Source organism: Fusarium musae, chromosome 4 (genome assembly GCF_019915245.1).
Source record: "Fusarium musae strain F31 chromosome 4, whole genome shotgun sequence".
Taxonomy (NCBI): Eukaryota; Fungi; Ascomycota; class Sordariomycetes; order Hypocreales; family Nectriaceae; genus Fusarium; species Fusarium musae.
The window spans coordinates 98,828-110,743 of record NC_058390.1 but is presented as its reverse complement, the minus strand read 5'-3'; the positions used below and the strand labels follow the sequence as shown (position 1 = coordinate 110,743).

The 11,916-nt window shown below is 49.3% G+C and overlaps 8 protein-coding genes across 8 annotated transcripts; 4 read left to right on the top strand and 4 right to left on the bottom strand.

Annotated features, from left to right (window-relative positions):
* Positions 1 to 125: 125 nt before the first annotated feature.
* Positions 126 to 432, bottom strand: J7337_004990 (uncharacterized protein; the record flags this gene model as incomplete). The annotated part of the gene is given in 2 exon segments (XM_044822674.1): positions 126 to 399; positions 413 to 432. 2 exon segments carry the CDS (start codon positions 430 to 432, stop codon positions 126 to 128), a joined length of 294 nt encoding a protein of 97 aa, XP_044681165.1.
* A 1,361-nt stretch (positions 433 to 1,793) lies between these two features.
* On the top strand, positions 1,794 to 2,115 carry J7337_004989 (uncharacterized protein; the record flags this gene model as incomplete). The annotated part of the gene is made up of 2 exons (XM_044822673.1): positions 1,794 to 1,818; positions 1,880 to 2,115. 2 exons carry the CDS (start codon positions 1,794 to 1,796, stop codon positions 2,113 to 2,115), a joined length of 261 nt encoding a protein of 86 aa, XP_044681164.1.
* Positions 2,116 to 2,315: 200 nt separating this feature from the next.
* On the bottom strand, positions 2,316 to 3,281 carry J7337_004988 (uncharacterized protein; the record flags this gene model as incomplete). The annotated part of the gene is made up of 1 exon (XM_044822672.1): positions 2,316 to 3,281. The coding sequence occupies one exon, from the start codon at positions 3,279 to 3,281 to the stop codon at positions 2,316 to 2,318; it is 966 nt and encodes a 321-aa protein (XP_044681163.1).
* A 1,637-nt stretch (positions 3,282 to 4,918) lies between these two features.
* Positions 4,919 to 5,330, top strand: J7337_004987 (uncharacterized protein; the record flags this gene model as incomplete). The annotated part of the gene is made up of 2 exons (XM_044822671.1): positions 4,919 to 5,158; positions 5,205 to 5,330. The coding sequence occupies 2 exons, from the start codon at positions 4,919 to 4,921 to the stop codon at positions 5,328 to 5,330; spliced, it is 366 nt and encodes a 121-aa protein (XP_044681162.1).
* A 125-nt stretch (positions 5,331 to 5,455) lies between these two features.
* Positions 5,456 to 6,354, bottom strand: J7337_004986 (uncharacterized protein; the record flags this gene model as incomplete). The annotated part of the gene is made up of 2 exons (XM_044822670.1): positions 5,456 to 5,764; positions 5,824 to 6,354. The coding sequence occupies 2 exons, from the start codon at positions 6,352 to 6,354 to the stop codon at positions 5,456 to 5,458; spliced, it is 840 nt and encodes a 279-aa protein (XP_044681161.1).
* A 659-nt stretch (positions 6,355 to 7,013) lies between these two features.
* Positions 7,014 to 7,919, top strand: J7337_004985 (uncharacterized protein; the record flags this gene model as incomplete). Its single annotated transcript, XM_044822669.1, has 1 exon — positions 7,014 to 7,919. The coding sequence occupies one exon, from the start codon at positions 7,014 to 7,016 to the stop codon at positions 7,917 to 7,919; it is 906 nt and encodes a 301-aa protein (XP_044681160.1).
* Positions 7,920 to 8,324: 405 nt separating this feature from the next.
* Positions 8,325 to 8,849, top strand: J7337_004984 (uncharacterized protein; the record flags this gene model as incomplete). The annotated part of the gene is made up of 1 exon (XM_044822668.1): positions 8,325 to 8,849. One exon carries the CDS (start codon positions 8,325 to 8,327, stop codon positions 8,847 to 8,849), a length of 525 nt encoding a protein of 174 aa, XP_044681159.1.
* A 621-nt stretch (positions 8,850 to 9,470) lies between these two features.
* J7337_004983 (uncharacterized protein) lies at positions 9,471 to 11,358 on the bottom strand (the record flags this gene model as incomplete). Its single annotated transcript, XM_044822667.1, has 5 exons — positions 9,471 to 9,704; positions 9,758 to 9,848; positions 9,899 to 10,935; positions 10,983 to 11,074; positions 11,127 to 11,358. The coding sequence occupies 5 exons, from the start codon at positions 11,356 to 11,358 to the stop codon at positions 9,471 to 9,473; spliced, it is 1,686 nt and encodes a 561-aa protein (XP_044681158.1).
* Positions 11,359 to 11,916: the final 558 nt, after the last annotated feature.

Below are 11,916 nucleotides of genomic sequence, written 5' to 3'. Positions count from 1 at the left end.
CTGCATCCTTCATCATATGACGAACAACAATGCCTGAAATAACTACCCAGTCACCAGATCCCCAGCACCAGTCCACGTTCACCAGCCTTCTACCTCGCGAAATCCGAGACAAGATCTATTTTGAGCTATGGCGCTCCTGCGGTCTCCGCCAACACATCATCTGGCATCGTAACAAAGGTGGCAAAGCGAAATCTCACTTCTGCCGCTGGCGATGCACCACGCCATTCTCTGTTCAAGACGAGCTCCAAGAAAAGATTGATGCCACCAGGATCCAGCTCTGTGTCCCATTTGGGGATAGCTTCAGCAACAAGACTTATGCCTTGCAGCTCTATTCTGCTTGGAAGAACCACTTTCCGTGTGGTCAGCGCATCGGGGAGGTCTATGGAGAGGATGCCGATCCTGGGATTCGAACATGTTCTTCTCTAGGGCCATGCTGGAGAAGCCACAACTTGAGCTCGGAGAAGTTGTCGACATGCAGCGCATACATGAGTATGCTGCTGTCATGCAGGGTCTTGTAAGAGTCTGATGCGTAACTCTGCCCATGTAGCTTCCTTCCTTGCTGATAATTAGCCCGCAGATCCTTGGAATGCCTCAAGTCAATTTATGAATCGACTATCTTTATCTTTACAGACATTTTTGCTCTCAACATGTTTGTCGGTTTCTGCAAGGTACCGGAGCTCTGGAAACAGGAGGTCGAGGTCGCCATTTCGCCGCCAGCCTTTCACACCTACGGCAGACATCTTGAGATATCGTTAGAGCCAGTTTTCCCTATGCTGTTACCGTGCTCATCGCCCACTCTATAGCCACTGCCCGGAGAGCGTCACACATCTCTCGATTTTCATGGGCTTCGCCTCGATCTTTTGGAGAATCTAACGACCCTGAACATCTGGGTACCTGCCCGCTGCACGGAATTATTGCTAGACAAGGACGCAGATAACATCGATCAGAGCCCCTACAATATCACTCAGTTAGACCTTGAGTCTCTCAAAGAGGCCTTGTCATCCCTCAATCACGTGAGAAACGTCACTCTGAGTATGCCTCTTACCCAAGTCTCTGAGCCTGAAGACGCTTATGTTGTTGATGATGCACACCTACGGATATGGCGCAGAGGTGCAGGGGATAGATTCCATCCATCTTTATTGGCAGTCATTGAGGTTGAACGCTTGAGCAGTAATGTCTACTCAAGCACAAAGAGGTATGTCAGCTCACTTCAAACAGCACGATACCGCTGACATACTCGGCAGATCGGTTAAGCTGGCGTATAATCCACAATCCGAAACCAGCGTTCATTATTCACTACTTGACGCTTCCACTTTAAGTGAGGCAGTACCATCACGACGTTGGGACGTAGCTCGACTGGTTGTTAGAATACGTACTAAGAGTATGAGAATGGAAAGAGGTCGCAATATATAGTAATTGGATGGGAGGTACTGCTATGGGAAAGTGCTGAGCTATCGTACCGCTGTTTTATATGCTCTCACCGTTTTCTGTACTGTCGCCTCGCGCATCCGAAACTCGAGGCTAGCACTTGCTAGTCTGGCCAACCAACGCCTTGGCCATTGTCGGTGCTTCCATGCTGTACGCCTTCGATGTGCACCAGCGCTGGCGCCTGATGGCTGGGTATGTGATGTTTCCAAAGGCCCTTGGCGGAGGCTTAGATATTACATCAACTGACGAGTCGACTTGGATTTTGGGCGATGATGGCTTTTATCCCGTGTGGTTTCTTGCTCGGAACGGGCACTATCTCCGGAAACATTGTCGGTCATACCAAGAAAGTGACAGCTCAACCCATAATGTTTACCTGTTACTGTTGTGGGTGTATGTAGCAGCAGCTTTTATCGTTGATCTGCCTATAAAGGTCTTGGCTGATTGAGTTTAGGCATCGTTGGTGCCCAGCTATATACCACTCCACCTTACAAGCAAGGTCTCAGGGCCAACATCGTCGCTTTGGCTGTCAGCTTGGCTGCTGTCATTTCTAACGTCGCGTATATTCACTTCCAGAACCGGAAGAGAAAGGCGTTCCTAGAGGAGAAAAGGCATCTGCTCAACGAAGATGATTATCATTTCCGTGATCTTACGGATAAGCAAAACCCCTTCGTCTTCAACGTGCTCTAGATTGGGAGGATAAGCGGCGACAGCATTGGATTACATCTGTTAAAGAGTCTTCGGGTCGATCTTCTCTCGCCGAGTGCTTCGCATTATCCTTGCCAATAGAACAATAGAAGCTTACTTAGGTTGATACGTAGTCTCCCTTGGAGATTTTATTTATACATAACACTAAACCGTTCCTGGCTCTCTTGTCTGAGATTTCGAATCTAAACTTGCTTTCCGTCAAGTACCTTATGAAATATCTCAAAGTTGCCTTCGTTCTTTGGGTCAAAGACCGCAAACCAGACTTCTCGCCACCAATTTCCTGAGAACTCATCTTCTCCCAGCACCTCCAGCCAGCAATGGGCAATGTCCTCTGGTGGGTTACCGTAGACTCCACAACCTAGAGCGCCAAGAACAAGCATGTCATGCTTGTGCTTCGCCGCCATGCGCAAACAGAGTCTCATCTTGGCCTTTGTGATATCGCGGTCTCGATCATTGACAAAGACACGCTTTTCGAATACTTCAGAATTGTATCTGCGCATTCTGTCTTTGCGTGGCTCGTTGGTGAAGATCTGTACTGGTGGACTGCGTAAGGCAGCCACAGTCAGGGCGCTCACCACGGGAAGCTCCCTTGCAGGCAGTGGTGATATCCCGTGGCCTGAGGATAGATCATCACGCATGATGAGAGCATAGGGACTGTAGAGAGCCTCGTCTCTCCCGAGGGGGTATTGCTTTTTGTTGAGACTCAGAGCTAGGGTACTGCGGTAGCATAGTGCCTCCTCTTGGGCCATAGCCCCGTTGAGCCATCCTCCACCTGGAGAATGGCGATTCGCAAAGTTAACGACAATGGGAGGCTGACTCTTTGGTTCAGTGTCATTTTGCGCCCTGCGACAGAGCTCGATGGCAGCGTTGAGCGTGTCATCGTTGACGACCTTTATGGTAGCACGCTGTCTGTAGGATGGACAGTGGGCAGGGTGAAGACGAGTAAGAGAGCCGAACGAGTACTTGACTGAGTGCCTCGCCAAGTCGTTTGTTCCCAGTTCTCTGATCAGACTGCGTGAGACGTCTAGAGTCTCCTGTGCAACAGCTCTGAGTTCTTCCCTCTGACTGCTGTCATAAGGACGGGATGGGGGTGAGTGTCGAGAAGATTGGCCATGTCGCCTCTGGTCTGAAAAAGATGATTTCTTCATGCTTGACTAAAAGTCTGATACAAGCCACTCTCTTGAACTTACTGACCGGGGCGTCTTGACACTCTATCTAATACCTCGATGCTAACGTTAAAGACTTAAATTAGATGAGTACATATTATCGGAACCCGGTCTGAAGCCAAATGAATTCGCAGCCTCGCCACGTCAATCGATATGCAGTAAGATGTCTTGGGGTTTGAAAGAGCTGACCACTGAGCTGGTAAGTCAGCAACGCCGCACTTATGCATGGGAAAGCATGCCTCATTTTCTCACACAACTGTGGAACAGTTAAGCCAATCAAATCGTATTACTGAAAGGGTGAAGGATTACGCACTCCCACCGGGGGGTTGAATCACAGTATCGCACTCGCTAGACTGTTGATTAAAGCATAAATAAATATAAGCAAATGCAACATATTCAGCTGCTGCGTTCTCTTTTGGGTAATCGGTACATGGGTTCAGAGCCGCGATGTTCTTACGTGTCTGTCTGTCAGAAGCTCAGTTGTCAAAACCGGCATGTAAGCACGCTCATCTTCCCCCCGAGAACTGCATGCACTCGCCTGCGTTTCCTTCTGAGTCAAAGCCCGTCATCTCCCAATCACCTCAAACTTCATTGGTTTCCCAACTTCCATCTGATAAGCCGCAGAGCTCCGAGTGTTGACGTGATCATGCCATAGAAGTTTCATAACGGATGATTGCAGATTGAAAGTGTAAAAAGGTCAACGGAGTAGAAAGGAATTGGACCACGTCAACGATATCCAGGACTTTCTACATCCATGAATGTTCAGACAACTCAACAACCGTGAGGCGACAGCTTGGATGACAGTGAGCTGCCTATTCCGTCTTGCAGCTTGCTCATAGCATCCAGAGACCCCGGAGCCCGGACATTCTGATCTGCCAACTGCTTGTTGTCGAAATAGGCAATGCACCTTAGTAGTTAATTATACTTATACGGCTCCGCGGATCAGCTCATTATGGTATTCAGAGCCGCACTGTGAGACAAGTTGAACTGTCTTTTAAGATTCGAACGTTGTTCACACGAAAAGGACTTTGTTGAATATCCAACGTCTTAAAGGACTAAGTCTCAATCCTCGTGTCCCATCACCACCATGCCTATTGTAAGTAAATGGCATGGTTGCGCTTCGCGGAATGGTACTGATGAGTTCAACAGCGGATGAAGCGCCTTAGTCGAAGTGATCCAGAATACAAGGATCGTAGGATATACCCCTTCTGACGTTCATCTTTGTAAAGCTAACCCAGATGCTTAGATGAGATTAAATTCAATCATTCATGGTCCCATGGTGAGAAAAGTGCCAAGATCAAGTCTATCTACCTTGCCAGTCGAGACGATATCGAAAAGTCTGGTCGGGGGGAGCGCTTTTTCAGATACCTGTAAGACGGCACTCAAGATAGCAGAACTGTGTGGTCACTGACTCTACTTACAGTAATGGTGGGAGATACAAGAGACTTTACCATGGTACCTCGCGTGCGTGTCACATTGGAGAGTCGGGCAATGATTTGAAGCTTTGCTACGACAGTGATTGTGGCACATGCAGTATTCTGAGACAGTCGTTCAAATTGAAATATGCTGGTGAGTTCAACATTGAGAAGACGTTTCCAAGAACTCACTAACATTCCAAGATGACGAGGGAATGTTTGGCCCTGGTATCTACTCTACACCAAATTCTTCAAGTGAGTCTTGCCCATATTCTCCAGTCTTCCATGCTAATCATTGATACAGAAGCAGACGTCTATGTAAAGAACCATTATGTCAGCTCAAACCTTCACGCTATGCTCATTTGCTATGTCGTGGCAACTAAGCCTCAGCGCAAATTGCTAGCAGACCACAGCATCACCAGACCTTCACGTGGCTACAACTGTGTAAGTCCCCACAACTACGAGCGATTGATCACTAACAATGTTCAAGATTGAGGGGGTGACTGTTGATAACGGAGGGTCACTTCAATATCCAGAGTTTGTTGTCTATCGACACGATGCGATTATTCCAGTCGGGCTCATCATGTATACTCGCAAGGGCTGGGAGCCCTTATGATCCGATGTCAATGCGTGGCTTAACTAGAATAGCTTACGTGTTTCATTTCCATCATTCCTAGCTTTTGTTTCGTAGGCGCCAGTCACTCTCTTACGCTCTTGTCTCAATTGTCATTACGTCGTTACTCAGAGAGTCCTATTGTCCCATCCGGCTTTGGAACTGCCAGCGAGCAGGTACAGGTTCCACCGGTCATATCGGGACCGCATTCTTTCAAATAGACCTTGCTCACTTGTGGCAGCTGCAAGCTCCTCGGCGAATCCTTTGATGTAGTCTGCCGTGCCTGTGAGCATCGCTGTCGCCAATTCCTCATCTGGTGTCGACGTCGGAGTGAACGTGTGTCCAGGCACGACAATCTTAGGTCTCAAGGCTCGTATCTCCTCAAGAGCTGCAAGCCATTGGGTTCGTTTCTCGGCACTGGACGCCTCGCCTAACCACTGGTGACAGTCGCCGTTGTAGACAATATCGCCTGCCACAACAAGATCCAGCTCAGGACATGGATGAACGAATTAGCGTGTGTGTCGCCATGAGGGACATCGTATAGCTTGAGTAGGTGACCATCGAGATTGAATTCATTCGATGTCGGAAAAGCCTGGAAAACGGACTTTGCATCCGGCAAACCAGAACCATCTTTAGAGGAAAGAAAGATGTTGTCCCAAAACGAATCCATAATTTCCGGTGATTGCTGTAGATCAATTCCTTCAGCGACGGCCTTGGTAGCATAAGCTTGTAATCCAGGAAAATGCTCTTCCAACACCGGGAGGCCGAAGAAATGATCACCATGAGCATGAGTACAGACAAAGTACTTGAGAGTGCTGCCCAGTGGCAGCTGAGATTTGATCCATTCTGCCAGTTCACGTGTAGGATTAACGGTGGCGGGGCAATCCACAACGAGCGCAGTCGTAGGAGTGTAGAGCAGAGTGACTGACTGAGGTTGCCAAAGGCCCGAGTCCTTGGATGAGGCGTCTGGAGAGGGGGCCTTGGTTAGAATTGGGGGGCAAGTGTAAATAGAAAATTTGAGAGACATGGTGACAGTTTTGGGCGTTGTTTTTTAAGCTGGTGGTGGGAGTGCTGATCCCTTAAGCAATACAGATTGGCTGACGGACCCAGTGACGGTGAGGCGATACTGGGTATGTCTATATCCTTGACAACGAAAACAAACAGATATTATGCACAAAATGTATACAGTTAGATGGCAAGACCGGAATTTATTCCCTTCTAAAGGTGGCAAGACTTAGGAACCATGGTTTATACAAAGCGTATGGATCTGAGGGCAAAATCAGCGTGATTAGTAAGAAAGCCGATTCATGTAACACTGTGGCGTAAGAGCTCATCATTGATCAGTAAACAGCAGACAAAGCAGGAAAGGGTCTTTTATTTTTCAGGCTCTATATGTGCGTTAACGGAGGGGCTTGGCCAATGTGCAGATTGAGGTCGCGGAATCTCATGTCCATGGACTGTTCAGCGCTGCTTAGTGATAACCGTATCGGGCGTAGGGATGAGGGGCGAGGGCTTCTGTAATCACTTGTGTACTACACCTCCTACTCACTCCGTCGCGTGAATCAGCCGACATCTGGCTATAAGTAGACCAGTTCCTGGCTCTAATGTCAAGGTCGCAGGGCCGATACACATACTATAATCATTCAATTACTGCTACGTTCCATTTAATCATTTCACACTGCTATCATGTCGTCAGTGAGAAAGGTCGCTGTTATCGGCGCCAGCGGAAATGTTGGCAAGTCGACTGTCAAGGCACTCCTCCAAGAAGGCTTCCAAGTGACAGGCTTGACTCGAGAATCATCAAACAGCACTCTCCCCCCGGGCATCAACACTGTCAAAACCGATTACTCTGAAGAATCTCTCGTCGAGGCACTGAGAGGACACGATGCTGTAGTCAGCATGGCCTCTGGCATTGCCGTTGGCCAGATATTCCCTTTGCAGAAGCTTCTGGTAGACGCGGCCGTCAAAGCCGGCGTTAAATTCTTCGTCCCCTCTGAGTTCGGCGTCGACACTGCAAATCCAGAAGCGCCGAAGGCCATTCCTTTCGTCCAAGATAAGATCGATACGCTCGACTACATTAAGGCCAAGAACGGCGAGCTTTCATGGATTGCTATTGTTTCAGGTGCCATGTTTGACTGGGGCCTCAACATTCCCGGCTTCGGTGGCTTCAACATCCCCGCACGCACCGCTACACTTTATGACGGCGGTGATATCGCTTATGAGGCCACCAACCTGGATCAGGCTGGGAGGGCAATCGCCAAGAGTTTGAGGAATCTCGAGATTACGCGTAATCAGCATGTCTACGTCAACAGCTTCACCGTGACTCAGAACGATGTCCTCTGTGCGCTTGAGAAAGCCACAGGAGACAAGTTCCAAGTTTCTGATGGAACTGTAGAAGGTCTCTGGGAGTCAGGTGCTGAGCAGGTCAGAAACGGAGATGCAATGGGCGCTGTGGCTCAGATCTTTGGTGCGATCTACGGCAAGGGGGGTGTCGCGAATTATTCTGTTGATAAAGGACTGTGGAATGATAAGATAGGCTTGCCAGGAGAGAACCTCGAGGAGTTCGTCAAGGATTATATCAAGAACACTTGACTAGTTACAGGGGCGTCTTGATGGATCGTGAAAGTTGGTGCTTCATCTACTTAATACGAAATCTACGAAAAGCTTTTAGTTCAGGTCGCTAGAAGATCGGTGTTTGATGGTTGTATGTGTATGACATTAATATCCACGATGAGTTGAAACTATTAGGTCTAGAAATTCAATGCAGCTACCGTGAGTCTGGTCAAAGTTGTCTGATGAGTTATTCCCGACGCTTCATGGGCAGCGGATGTGGACGATTTGTAATCAGTCCTCATTGGGCCGCCTTTGCCGACGTCCCATTGCCGACACTAGAGAGTCTCCAAATGCACGAGAAAGGTTCGAGTGCTTTGATTTAGCCGCCATCAGACAAAAGCCACTATCAATCTTGTTATCCTTCTTCTCCAAGGTTCATTCAAAATGCAGTCAGCAATCATCTGGCCTACGAAGTTCCTGCCCGGAACAACCGACAACTATGCCTCCAACGAAGTAATCGTGCGCGATATCACTGCCACCCAAGTCTGGGCCAACCTCGCCGACATCACTCAGTGGGAGTCGTACTACAGCAACTGCAGTCATATCACGCCTCCAGCCGGAGGCAACTTCCTCAAGAAGGGCGACAGCTTTAGCTTCTCGACTTTCGGGTTTGGTCCCTTTCCAGCAGAAGTCATGGAGTCTGTGCCGCCGAGCGCGGGCTCACCGGGACGTTTGGCATGGAGGGCAAGGGTAGATGGGGATGAGAGCTCTAAGCTAGATGTTTATCATGCTTGGATTGTGGAGGACTTGGATTATGGCGTGGTTAGAATCTTGACGCAGGAGTCACAGATTGGACAGCCTGGGGTTAAGCTTGCGGCTACGAAGCCGAATCCTATATTGAATGGTCATCAAGAGTGGCTTGATAGCTTGGTCAACTTTACCAAGCAGAAACAGAATACCTCAAGCTGATACAACATGTGGCGGAGAGCGTACAACTACCACCTAGAGCTTGATGCTAGGATTCGCTGTTGAACTATGTTTTCCTAATACTTTCGCTTTCTTCCAATGCATGTTATTAGGTAGTGTTTCCGGTATTCGCACTATCGTCATCGGCTACTGAGCATCATACCGCATCCACTCGTTGTAGTATGACCCAGTGTCTTGGCACGCCTGGTTCTTATCAACCGTTCGAGCTATGGCGCCACATTTTCCGTGGGCATCAAGTGCAACTACAATGTATAAGATATCTGATCAGTAGCTCGATCTTTATATATCAAGGTCTTGGATAATCGTGACAATTGCTAATATAAGGCAGAAGTGGGGGTTTTCGGATTTGCCGAGATGGTATCAGAGATCGGCAGAAACGGTCACCTATGGAGGCATAGCTCCGTTCAAGGTTGCATGCATGGATGTACACAAACAGAAGGAGGTTTGGCCTCGCCGACGATGGCACGCGATCAGGATAGTTATTCAATGTCTCATTATTTCTGCGTTATTATTGTATACATAAACTGTCTTGACTCGTTGATGTGCAAGTAAAGACTATCCAAGGAGGTTTGACCTGGGCGCTTTGAGCCCTTAAATCAACATCTACTTTTGTGCTGGGGCTTGCTCAACGGTCTCAACAGTAGCCTGATCGGCCTTGGCCAACCGGTCGAGGACGTGATCGTCGACAGACTCGTGGAAGACATCGACCTTGGTGGTAGCGAACTTTCGAGCGCTGACGCCCTTCTCGAACAAGACACCCAACTCGGCAAAGGTTCGGCCATTTGGTTCGGGCAGGCGGAAGTAGGTGTAGATGACGCAGAGGAAGCAGATGCCACCCTATTGAGCATGTTAGCTTGGGAATCCAGTGAGGAAATGGTTCCGAGACTTACCCAGAAGAAACCGGTATAGTTGCTCCAGTTCCAAGCGGTGGGGTTGAGCATGTAAGGAGCCAGAACAGCGTTGACAATACCGACAATGCCACTGTGATTGGTTAGTTAGGTGTGCTTTTGGTATTTGTAGGTCAAACTTACTAGAAGATACGACCGAGAGCGACAGTCTTGATCTGAAGGCGTCGAGAAGGAAGCTCAGAGACAAGGGAGTAAGCTACAGAGCCCACAGTGAGCTGGTACACAACAGCCCAGCCAATCATCAGGCTTCCAGTGGCAAGAGCGCCCTTCTGGCGATCAGCCTCGGGGACAAGACCAAGGAAGCCAAGAACGCACAAGACAGTGCAGAGACCGCACAGTCCGTAAAGGTAGAGGCTTCGGCGACCGATTCCGAAGGACATCAGACCCCAGGCACCAAAGACACCAACCATGTTGATGGCATATTGTCCGAGAGCAAAGGAGTAGGCGTGCTCAGCAGACATACCGGCTTGCTCAAGGAAGTAGGTCGAGTAGTTGGAAAAGGAGTTGCCGCTGAGGTTCTGCATGGCCCAAACCATACAGACGATTTCTGTTCGTCGACGGTTGACGCCCTTGAAACAGTCAATATAGGAGCTTCCTTCAGTCAGCTTCTCCTCGAGAGCAGTTGTATGAACCATCATAGCAACAGTCTCGTCAGCATCGAAATCAGTCTCGCGGTTGAGGCTTGTAAGTCGAAGAAGACTCTTCTTAGCATCAGCGACACGGCCCTTGCGAACAAGCCACCAAGGAGACTCAGGAGCAAGCCACAAGCCCACCATCAAAGGCAGAGGCCAGATCCACTGCAGACCATAGGGGATTCTATAAGCCCACTCGTCGGTTCGGCCGATCATAGATCGCAAGATTCCAATGCCGATTTCCTGTCCGAGGCCCCAGCAGAAGTTGACGTATGTGGTGAGATAGCCTCGGAGGGCGATGGGGCAGACTTCGGAGGCGTAGGTGACGCAGATGGTCTGGAAGATACCCCATGGCAGACCGCAGAGGATTTCGGCGGCGAGGAGCATCTGGACGTTTTGTGCGGTGAAGAAAAGGGTGATGCAGCCCGAGAGCCAGATCATGCAGCCGATGATGGTGTATCGATAACCGAAACGCTCTGAGAGCCAACCGTTGAGGAAGAGACCGATGATGGAACCGACGTTGGCACCCTGTGGCGGTTAGCTTTGTCAATTGGGGGGCCTTTTATGGCGCATACATTACTCAAGCCGGCTTGCCATGCTGCTGAGACCTGATATGTTCCATCAGGCTGGAGTTGGCCGTACTTCTTGTTCCACTGGGGGAAAGCATCTAGCCAACAATTGTTAGTTCAAGTCGCGTTGGGTCGTGTCGTGCAACTCACAGAAGTTGTTGACAAGGACAATGTCGAATCCTTCCATGACAATGCAAGTCGAGATCAGGATACTCCACGCGACAGCCTTGGGATACAGCTTGATGCCCTGCATGAGGGTCATTTTCTGCTCCTTGTTGGCCGCCGAGCGCGCATGGTCGATAACATCAGGATGAGTCTTGCTAGGATCAGAGGTATCGATGTGAGCCTCTGGGGCAGCAGCCGAGACCTTTTCGTCCGACATGATTCAACGGATCGAAAAGTCAATGAATAAGAAATGAGAGAAAAGATGTGAGAGATCTGCGGGGAAGTGTGATCTGGGGAAAGATGGAGAATATGGGCAACCGCCCCAATATTTCTATTAAATGCTGGGGAGAAAGATGGAGAGGTGATCGGCCAGGTTTCCGGAGGGAGAAGCGGGCTAAGTTTGCCTAGCCTTGGGCGTGCGGGACAGTTGCCTGAATGGTGTTAGCTTGGGGAGGAAGATGGAGGGGAGGATGGCAATCGTCGGCTTGGGTTGCGTGCAGAGACGGCAGACTCTTTATGTTTGCTCTCGTGAATGAGTAGAATGTTCTCTGGGACTATCCCTCCAAGGTTATTTCAAGTCTTTGGTCAGTTCATGGCCCGATTCACCGCCAAATGGCACCACAGAATCTTGGAGAAAAGTCGTCTCCCACTTCTGGTACGTAATCTCATCTCCTCAAGGCCCAATTTCTCCGCAACGCAGTCCCAATTCTGGGGGTGGAGTACTCTCACGTGTCATTGACCAACGAGAATCAAGGTTATGGCAATCTCTCATGCT